The following is a 27,694-nucleotide window of genomic DNA, read 5'->3' as shown; positions in this document are numbered from 1 at the left end:
GTTGTGGAAAACTTCAAGTTCTTGTCGGTGGTTGTAAACCTCTTTCCAAGATACGAATCCTCCTATTACAGTAGCCCTCAACTTCAAGTTCTTTCAAAGGCCCCGGCCGTTTGCCAGAGCCAGCTATAGAGCACGTTGTGTACCAGACAAGGATCCCGGATATAGTCTCTGGCCTCTCGCCTGGACCTGAGTATGGACTTGAAGTTCAGGTAACTGGCAAATGAAGTTGGGTTCCCTCAGCCCTGGTTGAATATCCCCTCATAGTATGCATCTTGGCTTGTTCTACAACATGACTAGCTGAGTAGCGGCTCATTGAAGTTGCGCCAGCACCTGGCTGCGCCATAACCTGCAGTGTTATCGCCTTGGGACGGGATTCTCTAGTCGTCAACGAGAGGTCGGCTCAGGGGTTGTATGTAATATTATAGCTCGAGGTATGGATCAACAAAAGGAACAATGGGGACTCAGAATGCTATACAAGTATATATACACAAAAGAGATCACCTCCTGCCTAGATCTAGAGAGTTCACTGTGAGATTCCCATATTCACGGAATGAGGACGAACTACTAGTACATGTAGTTAGCGTAGCACAGGACAGCTGCTGTCAGAGACACTCAGACGCGAGGCTCTCGCCATCAGACGAAGCCTTGCTGTCTCGGAACTCCTTCAGTTTGTCCTGCCCTGGGAATGTTGATCATCAACACCATTCTGTGTACGAAGCACTTTGAATGTTTCAAGGGCGAAGGCGGAAATACAACTCGACAAGGCGCTCACAATCCACGTCAAATGGTTAGTGCGCGGAGGACTCCTGTAGTGTAGCCTTGGCATGGTGCAAATGACAAGAATTCTGATTCACAGTTCGATCGAATTTTTGCAGGAAAATATCAGGCGCACGAAGGCGCAGCATGCACGCTAAAGGAGAGACTGCCACACCCTTGTCAGTCAATCATTGGCGCTTGCAGATGGCTTTTGTTCAGCGTTTTTGATGAATAACATGCACGACGAATGGTGCACCTTTTTGCGATCCGTTTTCGAACCCTTTTTCTACCCGACCTCAGCACTATCGAGGCCCGGCTGCCAGATGGCGGCGTGGAAAATAAGGTTATACAAGATATCTCTACCTCCGTACCCAACGAAGTACTGTTGCACTCCATTCCTTCCTCCTAGCTTAGGTCCACATGCGGGACCCAGACGCTAACTATCGCTTGTCATTGCCTAACCTGTCATTGCCCCAAAAACTTTGGGACGGGGAGAACGCTACGCAGTATCCTTATGTCCCAACAATTTTCACACGCAAAACACGTATCACAGCGAATATAAGGTACTTGGTCGTACTACCGTACAACGCATCAAGAGCCAAACGGAGCTACCACGTTGTCAGCGCCGGGTCTTATTCCTCCGGCTCCGTAACGTTAACGTCCAAAGTTGAGGTTTATCGCAGCCACGATCCAGTGGATCTCCGTTGTATTTTTCGCTAGGAACTTCCTGTGTTGGGCCATGGCGGCTGTCCCGCAAAACGCTAATCAGGCTGCGCCCCTCAATCAGTCTCAGCCCACCTCAAATTCCTTGGGGGTCTCACCCGCTCGAACCCGCTGCACGGCTGCAGTGAGCCCCTCTCCTCCGTCTCTGCTCAGCCTTCGGGTCACAACATCGTCAAAGAACCATGCCCCCTCAGCTCGCAAGGTTGTGCTGGGTTTTCACCTCGGCTTGGCGTGACAAAGGGCGACAAAGCTTGCCGATCGACTGGCGTGCCGATTTCATGCCAACAATGTAACGGAACCTTACAGTAAATGGTTTGGTACCGTTAAAACGGACTCTGTAGGTCCCGTGTTGTTGAAACCCTGGCAGCCAGCCGCAGTGCTTGTTGTGGCGTCGAGTGCGAAATGAGGAGATGCATGGGATGTGAATAAAGCTGAGGGATGCCCGCGCTTCTTCACCCACGAGGCTTGAAGTCTGATTTTTTTGTGCATCGACAACTTGGAGCCGAAGCCTGTTGCGGATTGGCACTACGTTACTGTACAATACATACAGACTCGCTGCCGCTCTCGATCGCCGTTGTACGAAGAGTATCTCGACTCAGACAGTTCCCAGATCACCTTCACCATCACCATGGGTGCCTCAGGACTTATCAAATCGGGCGTCCCGCCACAGCCCCTCTGGCTTCTCTACATCAAGATCGCAATCATCGTCCTCTCCGTTGTCATACTTGGACTATCTGCTTGGGAGCTTTCGCTTTTCTCGGGCTACACGTGGCTCGGCTCTGCTGGTGCTGGCGGTCTCCTCATTTTTGTGGTACGTGGACTAGCATCCACCGCCGTCCCTGAATTCGTAACATGTCCTGGGCAAGTCGCTGACCGACCCTGTTTAGGTAATCCTCAGCTGGATCGTCTACGGCACTGCCATCGGGCTCGAGCTCGGGGCGCCGCGATTCTTTTTCCGCATCGCTTTCCTCATCGGCTACATTTTGACTATCATTTTCTGGCTGTCAGGCTGGGCTTGGGCAGCGGCCGCTGCCGGGTTCTACCTGTCGTACCGGGACGCGGCAAACCGTGAGGTCGGGGCAGCGCTCGGTGCGTGCGCCGGTCTCGGTGCTGTGGTCTGGTAAGTTGCGGATTTCCACTCTCGTCCAATGGCACGCCGCTAGTAGGGTCGCTTACAAACGCAACCTATTCGCCCGGCGTCTGCTATTTTTACCACTGGCTAGACCCCTCGCTAACCATAAGTTCCTGCGCAGGATTTTGGTCATTGTTCACCTGGTCTTCTTCATCATCGCCTGTGTCAGGGAGCAAGGGAATTCAGGACCCGCCCAAGCCGAGCTCGGCCAGTACAAACCCGCTGAAGCCTACCCTCCGCAGCAGCAGTACAACCCAGTGCCAGCTCAGCAGCAGCCGTACCCTGCCCAACAGCAATACCCTGCTCAACAGCAATACGACCCTGCTCAACAGCCTTACCCTGCTCAACAACAACCCTATCCTGCTCAGCAGCCTTACGCGCCGCAATGATTGATGCATAGCACTATTGAGTTTGCGCATGGCAGGGATTTTCGCTAGTTTTGTTTGTATTGATACCAGATGGGACTAGCTCATATGTACGCGAGCAGGTTCCATTCTTTAATGACGGGATATGGGCAGGTTTTTGGTTGAGCGTCAAGCAGCGGGTGGCTTATCATGGAATTTGGCTAGATTCCGCCGTATACTGAGGACGACGAGATGTTGTACCAATCGCCTAGAGTTGCAAAATTGATCTTCATGACGTCTATGAATCTGTTTTATCACCACGATACCATGGCCGTTTCTAAACCATCACTGCAAGAAAGCTTCGCCATGCAAGCCACTGCGCAATCTTCTAACGTATGTCCACCCACTGCCTAAGGTACCTAGACCATCTCCCCACACATGCACTCAGTCCACTCACCACTCACCGCTCATCAATGTCACCACATCCCAGCTAACGCACTTACCCCTCCAGCTAGCAGTCCCACAACCCACCGCGCATGGTTCCACGCCACCCACTGCATGACCAGCTCCCCCATCCCAGTCTCTTCCGCCCAGCGCTTGCTGGCGTCGGTGGCCGAGTGCCGGTCCGGACTGGGAATCGTGATCGTGATCCACCCCGTCCTCCGTCCCGGCGTCACGGTGCGGATGGGGATGCGGAACCCCTCGTCCTGCAGCAGCCGCTGCACCTTCCACTTGCACGCGCCGTTGATCCCCGGCTCGAAGAGCAGGAGTGTAATGGGGACGATGGAGAAGGTTAGGGTTGCTGCTAGCAGGTACAATAACCGCTGGCTTGTGGAGTTGAAGAGGGAGAGGTAGATGTTGGCGAGGGTGCCGGAGAGGACTAGTGGGCGGACGAACACGGGTCCTTGCTGGTAGAGGGCCAGCCATTGCCTCGCGAGCGGCCTGGGGTCATGGTTGTCGGGGGTTTGGGTGGTGTGGATGGCCTGCAGCTGGCGGAGGGTGAGTGAGTATTGGTAGGCGATTCCTGCGGAGGGTCTGTTAGGAGCTGGGAGAGGTTAAGAGGCTGTGAGAGTAAGGGGGCAGCTTGCCGGCGTAGAGGGTTGGCATGGCGATGCCGGCCCACTGAGCCAAGAGGGTGAGGAATTTGAGACTGAGGGGTGGCATGATGTCTTTGTTCAGGTTGCTCCGGGGGGGCTTGGGGAGATTATGAAAGTGAATCAGGAAGTGGTGTTATTCTTTTTGACGAATTCTCACGAGGAAGCTGTGTTGGTTCTAAAGACATTGAGAGATGCAGCTTCTAAATCCCACAATCCTACTGGTCTTTGCTGGTGACAGTGTGGACTCTGCACTCCTGCGACGAAACGCGGATCGTCAATTGCTACTCCTTTTCACAAATCTCTAAGCAAGTGGTCTTCGCTTGTTAACCCATTTCACTGTCTTTGTTGGATATGGGGATAATTGACAATGATGCTCGGTTGTGTAACTTCGAATCCGGAGAAAGTCCGCGCCCGGATATCGTTGAGACCGCTGAGGCGGGAAAGAGAGAGCAGATGCACTGAGCCCAAACCCTAACCCATCCAAACGCGAAACTTCCAGGGTTATCAATTAAATGGATTGAGCCGCGCCAGGACGCGTTGCACGCTCCACCCAAATATCACCAATGCTTCAGTGCGATACAGCAGCCTATCGAAGCACTTGATAACACTTGTTTTACGCGTCATGATCCCCTCTTGACCGTCTCATCGGCCCCTGAATTAGAATACCTGAACCGACTTTACAATGCTCGCCCCCTCATCGCCCATTGCATTTCCGCCCAGCTCGTCGCCCGTCAACGGCAAGCGATTGCGCGATTCCGACGCGCCCAAACCAGCCAAGCCGCGCGTTCTCGCAGGCTTCATTGCCGACGATGACTCGGATAACGATGACACCACCGACCAGCCGTCCCCCAAGCGGAGGATGCTGCAACAGGACACACAAGACACCCAGCTAGACGTTGGATCCAGTTCAGAGGCTGTGGAGGAGTCGGTTGAGACTCAACCTGCCGCCCAGGAGGTCCTTTCCACCCCGCCCGACAGCCAGCTGAACGAGGAGTCGGAGGAAGAAGCGGAACGTTACCAACGTCTTTTTGGGACGCAGAGTGCGCATCAATTGCCCGCACTTACGATCGACGAGCCGTCTGCGTACCGCATCTCGACATGTTCCGGGAAATCTGTCCCCATCCGGGAACGCAAAGCCACAAAGGCTGTGTCTTACGCAACGATGGTAGCAGCGCGCTCGCGAACCAAGGAAGGCCGCGCAAGCAAGAGCTACTATGGCATTGCCATTCACGAACTTATCGACGACGCGAACAAGCAACTCGCCCAAGCACGGAAGGAGTCCACAACAGCGCCAGTCACGCCACCCTCGAATCCAGACCAACCCGTCCGCTCGGTAGAGGGCCGACACACCAACCTCAAGAAGCCCAGGCGCACCATGCTCTGGACCGAGAAATACCGCGCCCGTACATTCATGGACCTCGTCGGGGACGATCTGACCAACCGCCAAGTCCTCCGCTGGCTGAAGCGGTGGGATCCCATAGTGTTTCCACACGCGGCCAAAAGCAGACCTGCTGCAGCCAGGAGACACGCGCAGCAGCAGCAGGGGGGTCAGCAGCAGCCGGAGGAGGAGAAACCGCATCGCAAGATCCTGATGCTCCACGGGCCGCCCGGTCTCGGCAAGACCACCCTCGCCCACGTATGCGCCAGGCAGGCGGGCTACGAGGTCATGGAGATTAACGCCAGTGATGAGCGAAGCAAGGACGTCGTCAGGGGCAGGATCAGAACGAGTTTGGGGACCGAGTCTGTCAAGAATGTGGAGAATAAGAAGGCGGAGCCGGGAAAGCAGCAGAAGATTGCCCGTCCCGTGTGCGTGGTTGTTGATGAGGTGGATGGGGTTGTGGGCGGGTCGGGAGGGTCGGGGGAGGGTGGCTTCGTCAAGGCCCTAATCGACCTTGTCCTGCTCGACCAACGGAACAGCTCAGGCAGCGCGGCATCGTCGGGTACCGGACGAAGGAAGAAGAACAAGGATGATTTCAGGCAGATGCGGCCGTTGATCCTCGTTTGCAATGACGTGTACCACCCCTCGTTGCGCCCCTTGCGGCAGTCCGGACTGGCAGAGATCATCCATGTCGGGAAACCGTCTCTGGAGGCGGTCGTTGCCCGACTCAAGGCCGTGTTCGAGAAGGAAGGCATACCCTGCGAAAAGGACGCCGCGAGAAAGCTGTGCGAGGCTGCGTGGGGGATGACGAGCGGCATTGATGCCAAGCGCGGGGCTGAGAACAACGCAGAAGGCGACCTTCGGAGTGTCATGGTTGTGGGAGAATGGGTTGCCGGCCGGCTGCGCGCCACTTCAAGAGACGCGACCCCGCGCCTAACTCGACAATGGGTTGACAAATACATCATCAACGACCTCACCCACGGCGGCGGCGGTGCCAGAGGCCTCGGGCGCGGCGACGCCAAGGAGATTGTCACGCGTGTCTTCCAGGACGGCGCCGGCTTTCCGAGACAGGCCCCTGCAGCCGCCGCACAACCCAAGAACACGCCCCTTCACGAGCAGCCCAAAGCCCAGCTTGGGTTTGCCGAGCAGCAAAAGAAGTACGCCATGGCGCGGCTACGCGAGATGATAGACGCGAGCGGCGAAGTCGACCGCATCATGACCGAGATCTTCCTCGAATACCCCAATCGCGACTTCAACGACGATTCCTTCCTGACCAAGCCCGATCTAGCCTACGAATGGATGCACTTCCACGATTCGTGCTCCTCCCGCCTCTACTCGGGCCACCAGGAGTGGGAACTGGCGCAGTACACCAGCCAGCCCATCCTGGCCTGCCACCACCTGTTCGCCTCGCCGCGTAACCGATACCAGCAGCACACCACTTACGAACGGAAATGGGGCGACGCCGTAGGTGTGGACGATGACGGCAACGCCGCACCCCTGCCCTTTTCCGGCCCACGAGCGGACTATGCTGCGCGCGAAGCGGAGAAGGCCAACCGCGCGGCGCTGCAGGGGATCCAGAGCCAACTACCCCCAACCTTGACGCGGGCATTCCGCAGTCCGGAGGACATTGCGACTGAGTTCCTCCCGTACCTCGTCCGCCTGGTCTCGCCAGACGTCAAGCCCGTCGTGGTAGGAGGCGGGAACGACAAGACCGGGTTGGTAGCGAGCGTGCGGCGCGAGGGCGAAAAGGCCATGGTGCAGCGCGCCGCAAGGGTGCTTGCCGAAGTCGGCATCGCGCTGCACAGGGGGAAGATCGAGCCCGATCCGTCTAGTTTGACGGCTGGGCCGGTTACGGTTGGCCGGACGCAGTGGGTTTATAGAATGGAGCCGTACGTTATGTGCTAACATTCCTTTTACTTTTACTGCCTGCAGCTGAGATGGATGAGTATACTGATGAGTTGAGAGTATAGAGACATCGATGCCCTATCAACCTTCGAAACTGCCTCGTTTTACACCGCCCAAGCACCAACACGCTACGCCGTCCGCCAGGTCCTGGACCAGGAACTGCAAAAGGCGCTCGCGCAGAGGGAGAATGCTGCGCGGCAGGCGCGGTTCAGGTCTGGCGGGTTGCATGACGCCTCCCAACAACATTATCACCATGTTGGTGATGATGAGGACGAGAACAAGGAGAACCGGCTCCCCACTGCTGCTGCTGCTGCCTTTTCTGCTAGTACTAATAGAGCAATTGCGTCGTCAAAGGGTGTAAAGAGGGATTTCTTTGGCAGGATGATTGTTGAGGTTGATGATGGGTTGTTGGGAGAGACGGATGGGAATGCTGGTACTGGTACTGGTAAGAGACGGAAGAGGACGGGGGGTGGGAGCCAGGGGGCGGCTGGTGGGGGTGTGTGGGTGACGTATCATGAGGGATTGAATAATGCTGTGAGGAAGCCGATTAGCTTGGAGGAGTTTTTGCGAGGGTTTTGAGTCTGCCTGCTTGGGGACTGGGGAGTGAAAGAGAGGGAAGGGGTTTGTTTATGGTGTCAAATGGCTCTGGTTGAGGGTGACACTGGTACTGAGCGGGATCTGGATGAGTATGAAGAAGATGCTTGCAACTCCCTCCCTCTGCTCATGTCTCAGTTTTGTCCTGCCGTCACTTCAAGAAGCGATAAAATGCTGAGAAGTAGTTGATCGACAATCCCAAACAAGGACTATACAAACAAATTAGGGTATCTCTAGAGTCTAGAGCAGTTTTCCAAGTTACGTGACTGAGAGGAATGACCCCCCTCACGCCTGCTGTGCCAAGCACCTCAGCCAATATACCCTGACCAAGAAGAATGCCTCCCTGTGGTATTTATCTAGACTTGAAGCAGCAATCCAAAGCATTAGTACAATTTGTGAGGTGTCTCCACACCCTTTTTGGCCTTCCTGCCGCCGCTTCTGGCTCAGGGGTTACCGGCGGCTCGAGCAGAGGTTGCTGCGAGGCCGAGCTTGTTCTTGAAGTTATCGGACTGTTGGTGCCTGTAGGCTCGAACCCCTTGTCTGGTCTGTTGGTAGAAGAGACGTTAACCCGGTGCTAAGTAAGGTAAGATGCTCTAATGGTTATTGGTACTGAACAGTAGGGTAAGGGGGTTTGTAAACCTGTGTACTGTACTGCCACTTCATAGTGCAATGTGTAAAGGAATATATGGACATTGGTGAACTGCGAGAGAGGCGAGACTTGTAATATTGTCGCAGCATCTCTTCCCAGGGACATATGAGGGATGAGGGGCAGGCCAGCAGATGCCATGGCTTTGCACCAAGGAGCAGAGCTACGGATCTTCGCAATCCTCTTTGTACATACCGAGGCATGTCCGCCATGATTATATACCTGTTGTTCCGCACCTGCTCGAACCATTTCCTGATTAGCATTTTGCATTTTGAAATGAGCAGAACACATCTCCCAGGCATGTCTAACTAGCAAGATACGGGAGGGAATATTGGCACCAACCTCAACATAGAAGTTACCACTTCCGTACTGGTCCTGAAGGGTACGGAGAAAGAAGTGCCCGGTCCGGCACCAACCTGTAATGTAACTCCTGAACCTTGACCCAGTTCCTGGTTCTGTCTGCGAGGAGGGAGTTACAAGGATCAAAGTTCCTGGGCGTGCTGTCAGTGTGCGGTATACCGGTAGCTGTCTCGGGGACCTTGTTGGGTTTCCTGGCTTCGCTAGGCTCTTGAATCGGTAGTTGCCCGTCCATGTCCGAGACGGAGCTGGATTAGGTGGTAAGCTTGATTCGAAGCGTCAGGTTTAGAAGGGAGAGGTGGACCTGACATTCTCCTCAAGGCTTTTTGTAGGGAAGGGTCCTTTTTTTCCTTGTTCGAGGTCTCTGCGATTCAAGGACTCTAGAGGTGTCAGGGGTCCGTTTCTGTATGTGCCAAAGATGCCCCCTTTCAGGGCTCGCCAACCTCCATCGCCGCGCCAACAGCACATAGTCACGCAGTTCTAGGGGCACCTGGCAAGAGTGAAGTAGTAACCTTCTACAAAGAATCTATATCTCACTTGCCACCAGCAGCCCACCTGATCACATCAGCATAGCAGATCATGCAGTTGGTACTTAGGCAAAGACTTACACGACCATGGTAATTCACCACACCCAACCATTCTCTCGTTATATATCCAGTAAAGAGAGCGAAGGTCATGCCTTCACTCACTCCGTGTAAAAGCACACCACGTAATACATACCCAAGCTCAAGTCATTGAAGCGAAGCTTCACTCAATCATCATGATGGGATTCATGGCCCTCGGAACTGTGGACTCGAGGAGCTAACTACACGTCAGGCGTTGCCAACTTACCACACCAGAATAAATGGCGTCACATTTTTGACTTTCACCTCTCCATCAGTGTTCTTTAGCCATGCATCAAACCATCGCGTCGACTGCTTCTCCAACCTTTCATATCCAGGCGGCCACTGGGGAAACCTTCGCAAAGTCTCGCCCGTCTTGATGGTGAGCCTCTCCAACTTAGACCCGGCGCCGCGCAAGGCAAAGAAGGGCTCGGCAAAGGCCCGGACGAAGGCCTCATCCAGCAGCGGAAGGTAGGGCTTGTCCTGCCGCCGGGACCAGTCAAACTCGAGGCCGACCTCGCAGTGCAGGGTCAGGCGTCGCAGATTGGAGAACGAACCCGCCAGCGCTTTTAGTATATCTCTTGGCCACTCTCCGGACGCATCCCGGGATATGTCAATCTCAAGCTCTTCCAACTCCGGACAACTTTTATCAAGCAGCACTAGCTCCTCTACACCAAACGTTGGACGACCAGCCCCGTCAGGCCTAGGCACCTCAATGCAGTGCAGACACAACCGCTTCAGCCTCTCATGCCGGGCCAGTTTCTGCACGGGCACAAAGTGCCGTTTGACGGTGAGCTCCTCGAGCGTGTCAAACGACGCGAGAAAGCTCTCAAGCGGGTGACACGTCTCGTGGCCCTCGGCCGCCCATGTCTGGACGGTCAGGCTGCGCAGCGCAGTGGCGTGCGCTTTGAACTGGCGGAGCAGGTCGGCCATGGTCGGTCCGCCGGCCCACCGGGGATTCGGGCCCAGGGTGAGTGTTTTAACCTGGGACCAGTCCAGTCCGTCGCGCCAATGGGGCCATTCTTGTTCTGTGTCCATATCATACCCGCTGAGGGACAGGGACTCAAGCGGTGGGAATGGCAGGTGGTTGTTGGCTGACGCGAACTGGAAGGTTTTGGTAACGGAGTGGTGGATGTAGGGTCTTACGCAGCCGCCGTAATCGTTGCTCACCGAGAGGGAGAAGGACTTGAGGTCTGGACAGGCGAAGAATAGTTGTTGGATGCCTGGAAGCTGCGTGTTGGGCTTGTCGGGCTTGTCATGCCACGGGCTGGCTTTGGCTTTGATGGTGACGACGGCGGGCATAAGACCCAAGACAGGCCGTGATCCATTTTCCTTGAGCAGGTGGATTTCTGGTTTGTTTGGGGTGCTCGTGCAAGGTGCGGAATAGTGCTTCAGATGCCGGAGTGGGTGAGAAGATGCGCACCTGCCGCAGGTTCGGGAGCACATTGACGAGGCGGGGAAGCTCCTGCTCGAATATGGGGCGGAGGTCACCGAGCTCTAGTGCGTCCTTATCCCATTCGTGCCTAATAAAGGATTCGATGTTGATGCTGCAAACGGCGCGTGTCTGGTTTGGGTTGGAGTCTGCGGTGAGGCGGCGGACGAGGGCCAGACTTTCGGCCCACTTGGTAGACTCTGACTTTCTGTCCTCGTCGTTGATGGTCTTCCAAAACGTAGCAAAATCAATGTATGGGGGTCCGATGGTTATTGTTTTGTACAGGAACTGGGTGGCGAGGGGGTAGAGCCCTTTGCAAACTCGACAGATGCTGGCGAGATGCTCTCTGTCGGGCACCTTCTGGAGGATGAGATACCACACATCGGGACTCAGGCCGACCACATGATGCACATTGCCAGCAATGGACGCCTTGCCGGTTGTCGTTGCCGTCATTTTGGTCATGTTGTTAGCCTGTTACACCTCACAAAAAAGTACTAGTAGCGTCGAGATGAGTGATGGAGGTGGTTGACGGAAATAAGCATTAGGCACCCGCCGAGGAAGATGATGGATTGGGAAGGTACTAGATAGATATGCTTATGTGCTTACGTAGGGTGACATATCGCAGTTTACCTTATATAAGCCCTTTCCTCTGTCGTCCCAGGGAAGCGCGAGAATTCTTGATCCTCACGCAAGCAATCTTGCATTTGCGTTTATATTCCATATCTCCAGCAATCACCTTCTAGTACTTGAAAGGCTGTCGGTTGTGTGATGACTAGATTTCGCTTTGCTTAGTTTGTGTACATGACCCGTTCCCTCTGTCTAGGTATCTAGAGAGACAGCAACCACCCAGAGTCACTAGTTGGACCTCAACAAAGCTCTGAAACATTTTGATGAACCTGCGTAGGCAGCGCAAATCGCCTCCAGTCACACCACACTTTCCCCCTTCATAGCCAAAGTGAGTGACGGCCGTTCTTGCTCCAACATCGTAAGGTACAGTAGCTGTACTAAGTAGGTAGTGATTCTTTAGCCAACTTTCCGGACGCTATGTGTAAGGTAGGTTACCATCCTCACTGTATGTACTCATAGAGCCTCCAGCTTGCTCTGCCTAGAACGGCCCATCAACGCAGGCATAAGCCGCGGCACCAATGTTGCTCCAGCCCTCCCTGTCGACAAACAAGCTGCCATTGTCATTGTCGTTGCAGTGGTACGCACACCCCGCCGACGTGAAAAGACGGACGTTGTACGAGCCCGACGCTCGCACCGACACAAGGCTTGTCTGGAAGAAGCTGGGCAGCTGGCAGCAGGCCTGGTACGGGCACGTGAACGACTCGCAGTGGCCTGAGAAGCTACGGCCCGAGCACCCGTAGATGCTCATGGACTGGCCTTGAACCAGGGCGCACAGGGAAAGTACTGAGAGAATCGCCGTTTTCAGCATGTTGGATATTGATGTGCTGGATGCTTGGAGTGTTGGATGAGGAATGGGATCATTGATTAGGTGGAGAAAGGAAGCCCCTTTTATACTGAGTGTTTATATTTACATCATCCGCCACTGGGTGACGTTAAGCTCAAAATCCTGGAGATGTAAGCAAATTACCAATCGTTGTCAAATTTCACCGGATCCAGGCAACTGCTACTACCGGCGATCAGTGACAGCTACTCGGATCCCGGGGACCGAACTAATCGCACAGCCCGGAAGCTGCCCCGCGTCGTCGATCTTCCGCTCTGCCCCACATGAGCGGTAACGTTGGGGCTGTAAGGCTGCGCCTGAGACACATCATAGGCTCGTATGTCTGTCAGACAATTTCCTTAATGGTGTTTCGGAGACAAATGATTACACGGCAGGAGGGACAACTTGAATCCGGGTGTGACCGTGTAAGTGAGTCTCGATGGGGCCGAGATCGACAACTTCCAGTCAAGGGCTCGGTATAAGTACTCTAAATGGTATACGAACCCAATAACGGACGGTGGTGCTCAGCGAACCATCCAGTCGGGTGTTTTGACGTCGGGCAGTGCGACTCTTGTAGAATACCGCCGCCGCCGATACCGGTACACTATATCTGTCAAAGAAACTGAATGGAGGCAAAGAGAAACACAGAACCCCTGTCTGAACCTTTCTGTCTTCATGTTGCCAACCACTATCAAGAATTAATCGATTACTAAACAGTAGTTGACTCACAATCCAAAATACTACCTAAACACATTGGGGTATCTCTAAAGCAAGCTCCAGGTCTGCCTGGAGGAAACGACGACCCCCGCCACTGCTAAGTAACCAATTACCTCTCCTGACCAAAAAGAATGCCTCCCTGTGGTGTAGTGTTTATCCTAACCAGACCTAAAGCAGCAACTCAAAGTAGTGATACATTCCTTGATATGTCTCCAGACCCTCTTTGGCCTCCCTGCCGGACTTGGTTCGGGAGATCCCGGCCCGGGAGCGTCGAGGAGAGGCCGCTGCGAGGTCGAGCCTGCCGTGATGATAGTGCTGTCGGTGCCTGTAGCGGCTATCCCCTGTTCCGGAACCCGCGGCGTGGGGTCCGGGCCTGGCATTCCGGTGGTGGTAGCCGGCATTTCAGGGGCTGCGGCCTGCGCTGTGCTGCGTTTGCCACAATGCCCTTCTTCCGTTGTAGACTGCGGACGACCGTCGAGCGGTCCGGCAGGGAGCGATTCCAACTCTTGGGGCTCCCGTGGGGGTGTGGAAATGCCCGAGGGCTGTCCGCTCGCTGGACTCAGGCTTCTGGGGCTAGGGCTTGCGCTTCCAGCTTGCTCGCGGTGCGGGCTGGCGTGCATGCTAGACCTGGAGGACTCAGAAAAGTAATCCTAAAAGTGGGTTGTCAAGTTAGTCGTCTTGGCCTCACGCTGGGAGGTAGAGCCGCATACAATGAAAGTGAATGCCTCGAGTGGACCATCCCTGCTCTTATACGGTTCAACACAGTACTCCTCACTGTTACGGCACTTATCGAGAATCTTGGCCAGCTCGTCAACAGTCTTGCGGCCGTCCCATCTTGCCGCTTTATCGGGATGGAGGAGGCCTTGGTGTATGATTCTGATAAAATCATGCGCAAATCTGGGACAGTGATCGAGCGCCCGTAACTTGTCCATCCACTGTTGCGAAGCACGCGGTCAGCCGCCTTCCACGTAATAGTAGAAAATGTGGCCAATGAACAGGGCTGGACTTCAGTGAACTTACTTCGAGAACCGACGTTTTCAATGTCGCAACAACGGAGCTATTGTCTCCGGAAACTGAAAGTATAAAGAACTTGTCCTCGGCTAACCATGGATACATATAGCTGTGAACTGGAACCGTTTTGTCCTCCTTAACGCGAGCATCGGTAAATATCTCGTCAGCTTCCAAGCCAAGGAGATACCAAGTGATGAAGTCGAGGAACAGACATCCTAACGTCCAGATATCGAACTTCACCGAAATCGTCGCCCTGGGAAGATCGCACTCTGGGGCCCGGTAACTGGGAGACCCACCCCGAGGTACTTGGTCTCTAGAGCGCGACACGTAACGGTGGAATACGCTGAACCCAAAGTCCGTTATACGAAGGTGGTCCTCGCTTCCGTTGTGGCCTTTGAACCAAAGAATATTCTCGGGTTTGATGTCGCCATGGCGGCCCGTGTTTTTCAGGTTGTCGTCCGGACCTAGGCCGCTGTCCGGGATCTCGCCGTGAATCTCTCGTATACCATCGGCGATACCGTGGCATTGGGAGAGCATCCAGCATGCCAGAGCATGACCTCTCTCTGGTGGATTGTTTGTCTTCCAAAAGTCGCACAGGTTCCCATTAGCCCAGGGAAAAACCATATGGAAACTCTTTCCGTGCTGATAAGTGAGTAGAAGTCGGACGAGATGCGGGTGACTTTTGTTTTGCCCGCTAAATCTCCGAAGTATCTCAACCTCTGCTTCGTATTCTCTCTTGTTCTCGGTTTTAAGTGTTCTAACGGCGAAGTATTGTTTCTCGACCCCCTGTTCCAAGGGGGGGATGTTAGCAACGTCACAAGCATCGTCACAGTTCAGATTCTTACTGCCTGGCCGGGGAAATTATGATGCGCCGGATGGATTAGAACTTTCTGGACCTTCGCCTCGCCGCCTTCACCGGCCAGTTCAGCCTCGACAAACGGCAGAACAGCGTCGTTAGGCAGATCATAGAAGAAAAGGTCCCCTGAGCCGAGGTCGAAAAACGGACATGCCACGGCATGTTGTTGGCCCAGCAGCCATTCTATCTCGGAGTCATCCCAGTCGTCAAAGCACTTGATCCGTTTCCCAGTCCTGGTGTAAACCGACTCCGAGCTTGAGGCCTGCGACACGATGACGAACGGAAGGTCAGAGTCGTCGATATCCGAGTCAATCAAACACTTGATGCAGCTCGTCTTATTGCCTAGTACCAAAATAGCGAATAGTCGGCGGCGGGATGGTACTCCGCATATTCTCTTCGTTAGTTCGTCGAGATTTGCCCTAGGTATCTCTTGCCTCAAGACATCCTGCACATTCTCTTCAGACAGACACCTCTCGATGTCGCTAATGGGAATGAACTTCAAGCGAGCAGAGTCCCCTGGTTTGCAATAGAAACCCCTCAAAAGCTTATTGAGCCTCGTTTGAGCAGGGTCCTTCGGCTTGGGACAGCAGAACCACCTCAACAACTTATTGAGCCTCGGGAGAGCAGAGAGCTTCGTTTGAGCAGCGACTGGTATTCCCCCGGACTCATCGCCCGGTTGGTCCGGGCTGGCGATGCCACTGGTGGCATGGACCCGGTTGGGATGCAATGACTCTGGGCTCCAAATAGCGGTGGTCTTTGCAGTTTCCTGTCTCGAGAATCCAAGGTCGTTGACTGTTTGAATACTCGCGAAGCTATGTTCACTTCCACTCTTAGGTTGAGAGTAGAGGCTCTTCGGAGTATCCCGTGCGGTAGCACTAGCCCTTGCTGGATCGCCAACGGCAAGGTGCTTTTTAGTGAACTGACCAGATAAGGGGCCGGTGAGGGAGGGGGTTGGGTATGTATTGTACATACCATTTGTTAAATCATTGTCCTGGAAGATGAATACCTTGTTGCCCTCAGGATCCTCAACCTCTACCGCGGATGGCGTTCGAGGGCGACTGGGACTCCGTGGTCCCACTTCTTGTCCATTGAGCTGAAGAACTGGTGAGAGGAGATTGGTGGTATCAATACGGCTTTTGGTCTCCTCGGGTCGGTCATGAGCAGCCGGCGGGTTCTGGGGGATCGCGCTCAGATTCGATGATTGGGGCAGGCCAGGCGCCACAGGTTGATGGATCATTTGGCTTGTACTTGACGGCGGTATGGCACCTGGACCTTCCAAGTTTGACTCATTCTCGTGGTCGATCGGAACGAGGGAAGTCGTGGATCCACCACCGCCGTCTCCCTCCTGGTCCAGGCGACCTCGCATGATCCCACCCACTGCCAATGGTGGAGGTTGCCTATCAGCGGCCTCGTCCCGCCTGTTAGCAAAAGATCGTTAACAAGGACGCCAGCGTGACAACATGGGCTGACTTGCGACGCACAGTAGGTTGCTGAGCCTTTAGTATAGCATGGTGAGGATGAGAATTGTGACCTTCAACTTATGCACTTCAGTTCATGATGCAAGTTGCAACGTTTTCGATAAACCGACGGGGAGGCAGCCTGATGCGAGGCTTTCATATCGCTGCATGGCGTCTGGCAGACAGACCGTAAAGGGGGAGACCAGCAGAGGGCATTTTGCGCCACAAGCCTAGGGATCTTGGGCGAGTGCAGGGTGTGTGGCGAGGCTGGGAAGGTTTCCGTTGCTTCCCACACCATCTCAAACTGTTGATCATGAGTTTTAATTACAGGTGACGGCGCTAGCACCCCAACTCCCCAAGTGTGTTGGACTATTGGTGCATGGTCCTGTACGTGCCTGCCATTCTTGCCAGAGCAGCCACTACCAGCCAGACATGCTTGCCTTAGCGACTTGTTTGTTCTTTGTTTCTTGCTGTGATGTAGAATCGATGCGGGGAATGTAGAAAAGGTCGCGTCGCTGCGGGCATGCGGATCACACAGCAACCAAAAAGAGGCTTGGGGCTGCACCTGATGGTGGTCCTGAATTGGCAGCTTCCAGGTGATAAACCTGCTTGACCTAGGTCAGCCCTTCTGGCAGTCGCGCTTGAATCAGCCTAGTCTAACCACGTTCAGAAGGATGGCGCCTAATAAAAGGAGCCTGTTTCAGCCATGGCATGCAGCCTTCGGATTGCCCTGCTGAGTTGACCGTCTCCCGGTGTGGTGCATACCTTATTACTTGCAGCTGCCGTCCAGATAACAGACTCCGAGGGATGACAGTGTTCCTTCGCTATACCCTTCCATCGCACACCAGTCAATCATCGGATGTCCACCACCGACACAGAAACCGAAACTCGTACCCGGGGCGCCTTAGACGTCGCCCTCGACGTCGACGGCAGGAGTACCTCAACCCGCATAAAGGTACATCCCAGATGTGTTCAAACTCCTGAGCAGTTAAAGTCGACAATCGACCACTTTTGCAAAGGAAAATATACAATCGAGATACGCCACAACATGTACATAATCAATGCGGACGAGCCCTTGGACCAGCGGGAGATTGTAGGGCGTCTTGAAGCCGGGAATGGACTTTACCGTGACACCACTGACACTCCCCAGGTGGCCCATCTGCTGAATCTCAAGAAGCCAACGGCCAAATGACTGTACGCCAAACCCGTTCATTCTGCCAGTAATTCAGCGCCAGGGGGAAAACAAAGATGAAATTGCAGCGGAGCACCGGAGGCCACTTTGCAAAGCGGATTTCACAGGCTCATCTGTGCGGCCCGAGCCTCACCTCCAACCAGTGTCCAGTTCCGGTCTTGGTTGAACCCTGGTGAACCTTACGTTGGGAAATTTAGGACTGTACCTAACGGACTGCCGTTAAGTTGACGTGTTGGATCTTATTGCTTGTTATGATTCCCGGTCAGCAACTTGAACTTTGCGATATCCAGGTGCCGAGGAAGCCTGGCGCCTTAGGTGTTTTTGTCCTTTTTCATTAGTTAGTACTCCAATCTTGGAATCCTGCGGCTTGTAATCATGGACATTATGTTGAGATTGAGGATGGTTACAGGTAGTTGAATGGCCGTCAGTGTTAGACTCTGATTCCCAGACGCGTTCCGCCAATCTGCCCGGATCACGATTCGTGTCATGGTCAGGATCAATCTCAAGACTCAAGGATGCATTAGCAATCGCACAAGCCCACCCGGATCCTGAATTGAAGAAGTTAGGAGAGTGAAGCAGGTGTTGCCATGTACAAGTACAGTCCTCTTAGAAAAGCTCCAGGAACTTGCAATCTGCTGTACAGTACTGTACAATGGGAGATTCCAGGTTATGTTAAGAGGGGTAGTAGAGAGGATGGTTTTCACATACAAAATTTTAGCTGCACTAACAGAGACTGTGGCCTCTTGAAGTACCACGACTGAAACAAGCAGTGACGGGTCCGGGAAGGAGGCAGCCACAGGTGTACTTCGATCTTAAGGCAGGTAGGCACCTTCCTTCATCTCATGGAGGACCCGCCGAGGTCAACTGCTGTTCCAAGGTAGGCCTCCTTCTAATTCACAAAGTTCAGGTCCAGATCTTTTCTGAGTTTCCTTGCCTTATTGCGCACAAAGACTCACCGCTCTTGTAAGCACTGAGCTCATTAAGTCATCAGCTCAGTCATCTTTCAGAGTCCAGACTATCAATATCCAACGTCTGGAATCAGTGAATCACGCTTTCCAACCCGCTGTCCGCCTCTCCCGAGCTCCTTACGAGAGTTCTCGATAACAGTCTCTCGATGAACTGTTGCCTAGAATCCTCTTCTCCCACATATCAGACCCCCAGACTAACAGAGGACCAGTTCTGCCCTAAGTTGCCCCACTGCTTCAAAGATGATGACCGCTTTACTCCAACACGGAACCGAGTTTCGATCATTCTAATTCATGTGCTGAGCCAACCACTCAACAAAGATCTGAGGATTCTCCTGAAAGTGCGTGTAGCCCTTCATGCGGACCGTTCCGTCGACCCAATGCAGCTTCTTGTCCTGGATGGGGATCAAGTCGTACATAGTCTGCACATCACTCTCCTTGGTCAAGATGTCGTTGCGCACCGCGTAGATGAACGTCGGGATCCGGATGCTCTTCATAATTGGTATGGGCGACAGCTCGTCAATGTCGAAGCTTGACTCCATCTTGACCATCCAGTTCACCTCATCAAAGCGGTCTGAACCAAGCCCGGCTATCTCCAGCGCCCTCTCCACAAACGGCCGGTACGAGAGCGGGTTGGGAACCAGGAGACAGCGCACGTCCTTGAACACGTCGGGCCGGCGGTGCACAGCAAAGAAGGTCGCGATGCCGCCAAGACAACGGCTGAAGAGCCCAATCGTCATGTTCTTGGTGTCCTCGCGGCTGCGGGCGTAGTTGAGTGAACCAACCACGTCTCTGGACTCGAAGTGCCCCGTGCCCGAGATGCCGCCGTTGGCCGCTCCGCTGTTGCCGAAGTTGCGCATGTCGTAGGCGAGAACATTGTAGCCCGCATCATGCAGGATCTTGAGGTCGGGGATGAAATTGAGCTCATAGTCGTTTCCCGTGGCGGAGCCCCCGAGGAAAGCCTTCCAGGGGTCGAGGTGGGCGGGGAAACCGGACCGGTTGCATCGAAGCGGGTGGTTGACGATGATCAGCTTGTCTGAGCCGGGCTTTGGAATATACCAGGCCTCAAGCGGAGTGCCGTCTTCGGAAGGAAAGAAAACATCCTCGTACTTGAGCCCAGCTTCGGAGGGGTTATGAAGGAGAGGGGTGGGGATCTGATTCCGCAGAGGCGCGACGAGGCTTTTGAGGTAGCCTTGAATCTCTTCGGGCGTCATCCTGGTTGTTATTTGCTTGGGTACTGACTTGGAGATATTCAGGAGGGTATGGCACGATATATGGTGACTCCAAGGTGTTTTGAACGGGAATCGGAACTGGTTTGATCGTTGACTGTTCAATAAGGATGAGGTCAACGGGGAGTGAGATTGGATCTGACAGCATGAAGCCAACGCGCTTCTGATATACTTTCCTTTAATGAGACTCGAGAGATCGCTAACCTGGCTCCAGGACTAAGGAACGTTAGCGTCCTGCAACCTGGTTCTTTAGGGATTCGATTTCCAAGATTAGACGTGACAGGCTTGTCGTCGACTCCTCGGACTCGACTTGCTTTGACTTCGGACTTGTACACGAGCTTGCCCGCAGAGACTCGGACTGAGAGCCTGCAGGCTCTAAGCGAACGGACATGGTTCACGGCTCCGGCGGCAATAGAGTTAAACTCCAGGATGACGATATTGACCACTGATCTGTAGGATGTCAGGATTGTGCGTGCGTGCTGTGACGCCGGATCACTTCACCGGTTTATGGAATTAAGCCAAGTTCCGTGCCAGTTGGGCACATAGCATGGTGTAGGGGAGGGACAGAGGTGCGGATTGATTGGGACTTGGCGGCCCCGGAATACTGGGCCGTGAAGGTGCCGAGGTGGCGGTACTGCAGGGCGACCGAGATGGAGCCGTCGGTGGTCGGCGGCGTTAGGGGATAATGACCCATATCCGAAGTTGGGGGTGATTTAAATCGGCCAAGGCAATGGTAGAGTCCCTGGACGAACGTAAGAGTCAACTTACAAGATCAGTCACAGGTGTTCTTGGGCAGAACCATCACTGATGCTCGCAAAACCCGATAGCATAACATACTATCTCCATTATATGAACCATGCCTCTAGGTGTTTTTGGTTTCTCTGCTCCGTTGAAGTTGTTACTCCCGTCTGGAATCACTCCTTCCAATTCGACGTCCGCCTCTCCAAACTCCTTACCACGCTCTCAACAGCGGTCTCAACATCAACATGGAAGTACGGCCGGTTGACCCCATAGAGCGGAACAAATCTGCCACTGCCCGAGGGTGCGTCGCCGTCGCCATTTGAAGACGCGACGGGTGAGATCTCGCCAGCAGCAGCCTCAACATCAGTCTCTTGGGCCTTCGAACCACCCCTTTCCGTAACCTTTTCAGTACCAACCACGGCCTCAGCAAACCCAATTAGCGGACCGGCGGCCCTTGATGCTTGCCGCCCCTTCAAGTCGTGGTCAGTTCCCGACTCAACACCCTCGACGACCCTCTCCGACAACCTCTCCCCGCCGAATCCATTTGCCACCAGCGCCCGCTTGGTCCAGCGATTCACCACCCCAGCAAAGTGCCACTCGACCCGCTCGGGATCCGCATACCTGTCGAACTGGCTTCTCAGGTCGACCAGCGCCTGCGCTGCCGTAACATCCAGGTAGTTCACGGCGGTGAAATCAAGAATCACAGCGCGCAGGATTGGGCGGGAAGCAAGTTGTTCGTTCAGCTGCGCCACATTCCGCCTCGGACCCGGGTCGTTCCAGGGCCGGTCGCCCACTTTGTCGTATTTGTTCAGCTGTGTCCGGCGCGTGTGCTTGAAGATGTGGATGGTGAGGTTGTCCAGGTGGCGGGCCGAGTTGACATAGTTGAGCCCCTCGCCAAAGCGGTAGATGAAGACGCCCGGGGACGGAGATCGGATGTCGGCCTGCGGGTTGGACAGGTCGCTCCTATCGAGAGCAATGTATGCCGCGTGTGGGCTCTTCTCGCCAATCAACGGGTCCGTTTCCTGTGAGAAATTATTGTTGGAGTTGAGCCGGTCTCGTGGTGCGGTACGTATGACAACCCGGCCGAGGAAGCGGCCTGGGCTCTTGGCTATGCGGAAGAGGAGAACGGCGGCCGACGCAGCAACGGTGACGTATATACCATTTTCAATTGAGGTAAAGACGGAGACAAAGACACCGGCGAAAAAGATCACACCTTCCAACGGGGAGGTCTGCCAGTATTGGTAGACTTCACGCGGCGGGGAGATGAGATCGCCGACAGCATGAATGATGATGGCAGCAAGACCGCTGGTTGGGATGTAGAAGAAGACGGACGTGAGCGCGTAGAGGGCGAGGAGGACAATGACGGCGGTAAAGATACCAGCTAGAGGCGTCCGAACCCCCGCTTTAGCCTTGATGGCGGTACGAGAGAAAGAACCCGTGGCTGGGTACCCGCCGAGGAAGGGACCAAACACGTTGGTAAAGCCAATGGCGACCAACTCCTGAGAAGGGTCGATGATATAGTTGTTGATACGGCCAAAGGACTTTGAAATTGCAATGTGCTCGATCAGAAGGACCAGAATCGTGGTGGGAATATCAGGTCCAAGCGCCGCCAAAATCTCGCTGTCAACACGAGGAGGGCCAACAACCTGGAAGCCTGGAGAGAAAAAGAGGCAAGATTAGTACATTACAAACTCGCAGATTTGTGGCACTTGGTACTCACCGCTGGGCACGTTGCCGAGAATCTTGAACTTGGCCTTGGATGCGTCTGAGACACCACGGTTGACAAGCCAGCTGACGAGTATGTATAGGACAACGACGAAGGCCATGCGAAGTGTCGAAATGAAGAACCAGGTCTTAGCGCGACGTGGATTTCTCCTGCCCATGAAATTGCAGAACCAGCGGATCATGTAAAGGCCAAACAGCGCAGTCAAGCCCATCGCGGCGTCTAGCTTTGCTCTCGGTAGGCCTTTGAGGGTGTTGATGATGACAAGATATGTTTCCTCGCGAGTGTTGATACCGGAGATGCCCAACAGGCCGGGGACCTGACCTGCGGCGATGCTGATGGCGGAGCCGGTCATGAAGGCGCCGATGGCGACCAGAGGAATGAACTCGACAATGAAGCCCGCTCGGATTAGACCCAAGAACAGAAGCACCACTCCGGATATAAGCGCTAGACTTCGGACAATGGTGTCTGCACTCAGATCGGGGTGCGTTTTCTGTACGTTGATGACGATGTTGCCAACAATGGTTGACATGACGGCGACGGCCTGTAACCGGGTTAGAGTTTGCGCCGTCAAGCCAGAATTATTTGCTTGGTACACTTACGCCGATGGTGATGTCTTTGGACGTCGCGAATGCCCAGTATAACAGGAACCCAACAAAAGAAGTATACAAGCCATACTCTGGTGGTAGTTTGGCGAGCAAGGCGTAGGCCATGCCCTGCGGCACGACGACGAAGCCGACAGTGACACCTACGTTTATCAGCCGACGACGCGCCACATGAAGGCGAGACACTTACCGGCAATGATATCGCCCAGCAGCCATGTTAGGTTGTAGTGGAAGATCCAGCCGAGGAATGGGAAGAGCTCGTGGAGGTAGCGGATGAGGCCTGGTAATGTGGGCATAAAGTCCAGGAGCAAGTCCTTGATGGACGACTCCGTCTCGATATAGGAGCCATCGTCATAATAGGCCGAGTCGTCGAGAGTGTCGTTGGGATCAATGCCGAGGAACCGTTTGACGCGCTCGCCAAGCCCGTTTGGAGCCATGATATCGATAGCAGCTCGTATGCATAAAGCTCAGGCTCCAGGACGCAACATCAGCGAGGGGCGGCAGCAAGCTTTATATGCAGGCATACGCTTTCAGGGACTCTCTGATTTGGGGGTTACCACGCGATGTTGGATCCCCTGTCCTCAGGTCAGCTCTGCCTCTATCTCCCTTGGTCCCTTTACCCAGGACTGTTTGGGAGGTTAACAAAGCCGATGGCGTTCCTGACATGGGATGGACCAAGGTTCTGGATCTAGATAGTCGAGCACGAGCTTAAGGAGGCTTGCGTGATGATAGGCTGTCCCGCGGGATGTTTCTCTCCAGATTGCGGATCGGCAAGAGGCGAGGCGTGGCAATGACACATGGGAATATAGGGAATCCGACTCGCCTCCACGCAGCCGACTGCGAGTAAGTGGTAACACTGGGATTGGGGTAGTAGCTGGGGATGTGACACGGGGAGCAACCACACTTGACCTCTGCAGAAGCCCTCGGCGAGGGAATATGTATGTGCAGGGTACGGGGAAAGGATAGCTTGGCTCAGGTAGCCATGGTGAGCGTGCGGCAGCAATGAATGATGGGGGGCAGCGGAGACTCGAACCCGGGGGCTGGAATCGATTCCGGAGTGCCGCCAAGTCGGCCCTCGCCAAGTTCACCGACAAGTTACCTTAGGCAATGCCAAAATGCCATGCAAAGGAATGCTTTTTGGCAACTGGAAACGCATTGAGCCCTGTCATTCGTCCGTTCTGACGAGCTCTTGCATGATTAGCACACGAGCGGCATTGCCCAAGACATAAAATGATAAAGGATCGAACAGTCCTAATGTGTTACCAGCTAGCCCATATGGACACCGGAGATGAGGGTTCTGGCATGCTGTGATAACGAGGCCAGAAGGTGAAGATGGAAACCCAAGACGGACCAAGACTTGGCCAAGGAAGCTTGATCGCGTCTTCCTGATGATGCGATGCCGCATTTCGAAGTAGTGGAAGGTATCCGTAGAGCTTGGGCTTCTTTGCTTCAAGTGCAGTTCAAAGACGGTTATCTTGGTGCGCATTGGCATGGCGCAACGCCACTGCTTGAAGTGCCCCGACTTCTCCCGTTGCGTCCAGTCGCGTTTATCATCACTTGGCGGAAGCTGCAAGAGTGAGACCGACAGACGCTGCTGCACAGAGCAGGACAGCAGGTGCCAACTGGGCGCACGCGAACTGTTTCCAAGAAGCAAGAGGCAGATATGGATGTATGTACATACATACCTGGGAAATATCTTTCCTCTTTTGGCAAGTCGCTCTGCTGTTCTCGTTAGTTTACCACCTACTATTGGCTGCATTGGTCCCCAGCCGTGTATGAAGTTTGAGACCAGCATCAAGTCGGAAGGAGCCAGGCTCAACAATTCCAACCTCGAGCAATTGATGAGTCCTTCCTCTTCCAAAGTTCAATATCACCACCAGCAAAATGAGCAGACTCTGCCTGCACTCCACTCCGAGCGCAAAAGAGATCTAGAACCTGGCTTCGCATGGCTGCATCTCGTCTCCGCGAAATGTCGCCTTTGTCATAGTTTGGCCGGAGTGGGGGACAGCTTGCGGATTGCTGCCCGCTTGGAGGTTGGAAAAGAATAAAAAGGGACGTGCTGCCCACCTTTGTGCATGACGACATTTCAGGGGTTCTCTTGCGCGATCGAGCACGAATGCCCCATGGCCAACCATTCCGCACACGACTGCCCAGGTGCGAGCACTTCCCTCGACACACATTTGGTATAATCGCTTCTTACTGAGAGCTGAACCGTGTTGTCGGTGTGGGAGTGGTGTGTTGAACAGAGCATTTCATCAGCAGGGATTGACTCCGCATCCGACACTTCCTCAGGACGGGGTAAGGCCGCCTGAAGCCCCGATCCGCGTACCGTCAACCGGGTTTTTCACCAAAGGCTCATCTAAAGTCCAAAGTTTGGGACCAATTGATGGGTTTTGAAGGCTCGCGAATTATCTCTTCTTTCAGCCAAATCTCCAAATCTGATGATACGGGTGCGAAGGGGCCAGCTCAAAATTCTCAGTGGTTCAACCCTAAGGTATTCTTTGTGGCTCTGAGAGACAGAACCATCAGGAGATGCTGCTGAGACAAGTACCATTTCCATTTGTGAAGGAATCGAAGCCAGCAACTGCTGCGGGCTGATTCTTTCCCACAAAGGACAAGGCCAAGAGGCCTGAGGTCTTCAGAGCACACCAGGGTGAGGTCTCGCTTGCAATGGGATTGCCAACCATGTCCTCGCTGGCTCTGGACACAGGTAATTGCAATGCTGGGAAGTGCACGGTAACCGGAGTCCAGGGAAGGGTATGGCTGCGCATACCGAAGATGGGAGAAAGTCCCAGTACCATGGATGAAGGTCCATCCTGGAGAATGGACCTGGGATAGCCCCGCCGTTGGCGGAACTGCAGATGATTATTGTATCCAGGCCATTGGCTAGGATAGGCATCAGTGCTCGTGACCGAAGCCTCCTGTTGGAGTGGCGCTATCACGCCTTAATTAGACGACGCAGCTTATACAGGCCCGTCTACCACGTTGAAAGAAGCAGGGTCGCAAGCGCGCCCACCTATTGCAGAGGATCGAGTTATGGCACTGGATCTGTTACGTACAGGTTGTTTACGTGGGCAGTTTCTGCCCCCCAACATGCGGTCGACAAAAGAGGAGCATTGCCTTAGTTTCTCTGTGTCTCACGCACATCTTCTGCACCAACCCAAACCTCCTGGGATGGGGGACCCGACGCAGCGATGCGCCGATACTGGGTGACTTGGGTCGCCTAGGTGGGATTGGAACTGTTGTCTTCCTTCTTATCTTGACCTCCATCAGCCCTCCAACCGAGGATGTGCTCGATAACAGCCCTGTTTGGATGCAGGAGCCGCAGGGAAAACGAGTCGAGAGATCTATGCATCATCGGCATCCCAACTGACGTCTTTTGACACGCAGATTCGAAATGCATTCCGCCTCTGTCGATAGCCCCCCTTACAGTCCTAGTCTGGACTATGATTGCTCGTTTCCCGAGAGGCATTTCCTTTCTCGAGAATCTCCTGCAGACGGTTCGCATCAAGCCGGCATGCCCAGCCTTGTTGATAGCGCCCCTGGTCCTTCGCAATCGGAAGTCGACAAGGCGTGTGAGCCAAGTTTCCCGTCGGTTTGGCCATTAGACTGGACGGCTCAACCCCAGACATTGTTCCTTCAAAATGGAGTAAGTGATGCAAGGCTGCAGGCAACAGGCCCTATTGATACTTAAGTGTTGGCTGACGTGGTTGCAAGACCTCCGCTCCCAACTTGACGGCGGAAAACAACATCCTTCCGAGCTTGTTGCACCAAACTGCCCGTCCAATGCAAGAAGAATGGGGCATGTTCCGCGAGCAGTCTCCAGGAGCTGGCTTCTGGGATCTCACGCCTCCAGATTCCGTCGAGGACGATTCAGATTCCATGCTGAGTCCCAGAGACAGTCCACAGAAGTTCTCTTCGCAGATGACGGCATGGCAAACCTTGCAGGGGCTCAGAAGACGAAGCTTGCATAGAGTTGCGAAACCTTTGAGAGTTCCGGCACCGACATATGGCCCAGCCCTCCAGACAGGCGTACACGCCAACGGCTATGCCGCCTCCGACTTGGGGTTCTCTGACAGCGTTGCCGCCATCTTGCTGGACAATGTGAATACAGCCCACGACGGCGCCGAAATCGACATAGTGTTTCAGGACAGTGCCTCGGCGTCCAAGGACGACTCAAAACGCATAGCACACAAACTATCGGAAAAGAGCCGGCGCAACAGACTCACCCTGGCGATACGCGAGATCCAGAAGCTGCTGCCCGCCGAGGGAACCCGGCAAGAAGCGGACCCGCTTGCCCGGCCTGGGATGCCAGTCAGTAAGCTGGATGTCGTCGAGATGGCCATCGGATTCATCAAGGACCTGAAGGAGCGGAATACGGCAATGGAGAAGAAGATAAGGGAAGTGGAAGCCATATTAGCGGAGTGCCACTGTCGGCGGGAGAAGGGTGATTCAGAAACGTCCAGTCCGGGCATTAGCACCAACTAAGAGATCCAATAAGTGCCTACATCAACTGCATGTTCATCAAGACTTGTCTGAAGTCTCGGTGAAGCATCACAAAGACATATCACAGCCTTACTGCTAGTATACCTGTGATACGTACTTGCGATTTAGTCGAATCAGATGAGTCCACGGTGCAACACACTTCAATCTGCCCAGGCTCAGAAGTTGAGGCTGTGCCCGAACATTCGCATCGCCCAATGCTCACCGCCTTGGCGGGGATTCACGGTCTGCTCTTCGCAGCCCAACCGAGATGCCTAACGTTAGGTACCGTCAAGTCGACTG

At 54.2% G+C, this 27,694-nt stretch overlaps 11 protein-coding genes across 11 annotated transcripts; 4 read left to right on the top strand and 7 right to left on the bottom strand.

Moving 5' to 3' along the window:
- Positions 1-2,107: 2,107 nt before the first annotated feature.
- On the top strand, positions 2,108-3,000 carry N656DRAFT_770358 (uncharacterized protein; the record flags this gene model as incomplete). Its single annotated transcript, XM_064813767.1, has 3 exons — positions 2,108-2,290; positions 2,367-2,572; positions 2,703-3,000. 3 exons carry the CDS (start codon positions 2,108-2,110, stop codon positions 2,998-3,000), a joined length of 687 nt encoding a protein of 228 aa, XP_064667899.1.
- Positions 3,001-3,365: 365 nt separating this feature from the next.
- On the bottom strand, positions 3,366-4,418 carry N656DRAFT_830944 (uncharacterized protein; the record flags this gene model as incomplete). The annotated part of the gene is made up of 3 exons (XM_064818614.1): positions 4,079-4,418; positions 3,459-3,990; positions 3,366-3,374 (listed from the first exon to the last, which is right to left on the bottom strand). The coding sequence occupies exons 1-3, from the start codon at positions 4,117-4,119 to the stop codon at positions 3,366-3,368; spliced, it is 582 nt and encodes a 193-aa protein (XP_064667898.1). The 5' UTR covers positions 4,120-4,418.
- A 316-nt stretch (positions 4,419-4,734) lies between these two features.
- On the top strand, positions 4,735-7,914 carry N656DRAFT_770356 (uncharacterized protein; the record flags this gene model as incomplete). The annotated part of the gene is made up of 2 exons (XM_064813766.1): positions 4,735-7,319; positions 7,401-7,914. 2 exons carry the CDS (start codon positions 4,735-4,737, stop codon positions 7,912-7,914), a joined length of 3,099 nt encoding a protein of 1,032 aa, XP_064667897.1.
- A 1,324-nt stretch (positions 7,915-9,238) lies between these two features.
- Positions 9,239-11,428, bottom strand: N656DRAFT_830942 (uncharacterized protein; the record flags this gene model as incomplete). Its single annotated transcript, XM_064818613.1, has 3 exons — positions 9,239-9,487; positions 9,764-10,866; positions 10,958-11,428. 3 exons carry the CDS (start codon positions 11,426-11,428, stop codon positions 9,466-9,468), a joined length of 1,596 nt encoding a protein of 531 aa, XP_064667896.1. The 3' UTR covers positions 9,239-9,465.
- A 476-nt stretch (positions 11,429-11,904) lies between these two features.
- Positions 11,905-12,513, bottom strand: N656DRAFT_781961 (uncharacterized protein). Its single transcript, XM_064815673.1, has 2 exons — positions 12,029-12,513; positions 11,905-11,970 (listed from the first exon to the last, which is right to left on the bottom strand). Exon 1 carries the CDS (start codon positions 12,399-12,401, stop codon positions 12,072-12,074), a length of 330 nt encoding a protein of 109 aa, XP_064667895.1. The 5' UTR covers positions 12,402-12,513; the 3' UTR covers positions 11,905-11,970; positions 12,029-12,071.
- Positions 12,514-13,337: 824 nt separating this feature from the next.
- On the bottom strand, positions 13,338-16,518 carry N656DRAFT_289800 (kinase-like protein). The gene is made up of 5 exons (XM_064809140.1): positions 16,479-16,518; positions 15,970-16,415; positions 14,987-15,882; positions 14,151-14,927; positions 13,338-14,065 (listed from the first exon to the last, which is right to left on the bottom strand). Exons 2-5 carry the CDS (start codon positions 16,361-16,363, stop codon positions 13,781-13,783), a joined length of 2,352 nt encoding a protein of 783 aa, XP_064667894.1. The 5' UTR covers positions 16,364-16,415; positions 16,479-16,518; the 3' UTR covers positions 13,338-13,780.
- Positions 16,519-18,898: 2,380 nt separating this feature from the next.
- Positions 18,899-19,825, bottom strand: N656DRAFT_757820 (alpha/beta-hydrolase; the record flags this gene model as incomplete). Its single annotated transcript, XM_064813159.1, has 1 exon — positions 18,899-19,825. One exon carries the CDS (start codon positions 19,823-19,825, stop codon positions 18,899-18,901), a length of 927 nt encoding a protein of 308 aa, XP_064667893.1.
- A 929-nt stretch (positions 19,826-20,754) lies between these two features.
- On the bottom strand, positions 20,755-23,346 carry N656DRAFT_800214 (sulfate permease; the record flags this gene model as incomplete). Its single annotated transcript, XM_064817982.1, has 4 exons — positions 20,755-22,235; positions 22,302-22,848; positions 22,907-23,052; positions 23,100-23,346. 4 exons carry the CDS (start codon positions 23,344-23,346, stop codon positions 20,755-20,757), a joined length of 2,421 nt encoding a protein of 806 aa, XP_064667892.1.
- A 906-nt stretch (positions 23,347-24,252) lies between these two features.
- On the top strand, positions 24,253-25,195 carry N656DRAFT_289748 (uncharacterized protein). The gene has a single exon (XM_064809139.1). The coding sequence runs from the start codon at positions 24,400-24,402 to the stop codon at positions 24,955-24,957; it is 558 nt and encodes a 185-aa protein (XP_064667891.1). The 5' UTR covers positions 24,253-24,399; the 3' UTR covers positions 24,958-25,195.
- Positions 25,196-25,395: 200 nt separating this feature from the next.
- N656DRAFT_781957 (uncharacterized protein) lies at positions 25,396-25,705 on the bottom strand. The gene has a single exon (XM_064815672.1). It carries the CDS (start codon positions 25,678-25,680, stop codon positions 25,435-25,437), a length of 246 nt encoding a protein of 81 aa, XP_064667890.1. The 5' UTR covers positions 25,681-25,705; the 3' UTR covers positions 25,396-25,434.
- A 303-nt stretch (positions 25,706-26,008) lies between these two features.
- On the top strand, positions 26,009-27,660 carry N656DRAFT_289338 (uncharacterized protein). The gene is made up of 2 exons (XM_064809138.1): positions 26,009-26,558; positions 26,627-27,660. Exons 1-2 carry the CDS (start codon positions 26,307-26,309, stop codon positions 27,395-27,397), a joined length of 1,023 nt encoding a protein of 340 aa, XP_064667889.1. The 5' UTR covers positions 26,009-26,306; the 3' UTR covers positions 27,398-27,660.
- The last annotated feature ends 34 nt before the right edge of the window (positions 27,661-27,694 follow it).

Source organism: Canariomyces notabilis (assembly GCF_033297395.1).
Source record: "Canariomyces notabilis strain CBS 508.74 unplaced genomic scaffold N656scaffold_20, whole genome shotgun sequence".
NCBI classification, from domain to species: Eukaryota; Fungi; Ascomycota; class Sordariomycetes; order Sordariales; family Chaetomiaceae; genus Canariomyces; species Canariomyces notabilis.
Note: the sequence above shows the minus strand (reverse complement) of the source record. Positions and strands in the feature narration are given on the sequence as shown.

What these genes read in the sequence shown, in the direction of transcription:
- N656DRAFT_781961 (XM_064815673.1), bottom strand. Translation starts at nt 12,401, where the DNA reads ATGCTGAAAACGGCGATTCTCTCAGTACTTTCCCTGTGCGCCCTGGTT.
- N656DRAFT_289800 (XM_064809140.1), bottom strand. Translation starts at nt 16,363, where the DNA reads ATGCGAGGTCGCCTGGACCAGGAGGGAGACGGCGGTGGTGGATCCACG. An exon ending in GGACAATGATTTAACAAATG is followed by an intron (nt 15,883 to 15,969) that starts GTATGTACAATA and finishes TTGGCGATCCAG; the next exon opens with CAAGGGCTAGTGCTACCGCA. An exon ending in ATAATTTCCCCGGCCAGGCA is followed by an intron (nt 14,928 to 14,986) that starts GTAAGAATCTGA and finishes CCCTTGGAACAG; the next exon opens with GGGGTCGAGAAACAATACTT.
- N656DRAFT_289748 (XM_064809139.1), top strand. Translation starts at nt 24,400, where the DNA reads ATGGCGCAACGCCACTGCTTGAAGTGCCCCGACTTCTCCCGTTGCGTC.
- N656DRAFT_781957 (XM_064815672.1), bottom strand. Translation starts at nt 25,680, where the DNA reads ATGCGCAGCCATACCCTTCCCTGGACTCCGGTTACCGTGCACTTCCCA.
- N656DRAFT_289338 (XM_064809138.1), top strand. Translation starts at nt 26,307, where the DNA reads ATGCATTCCGCCTCTGTCGATAGCCCCCCTTACAGTCCTAGTCTGGAC. An exon ending in CATTGTTCCTTCAAAATGGA is followed by an intron (nt 26,559 to 26,626) that starts GTAAGTGATGCA and finishes CGTGGTTGCAAG; the next exon opens with ACCTCCGCTCCCAACTTGAC.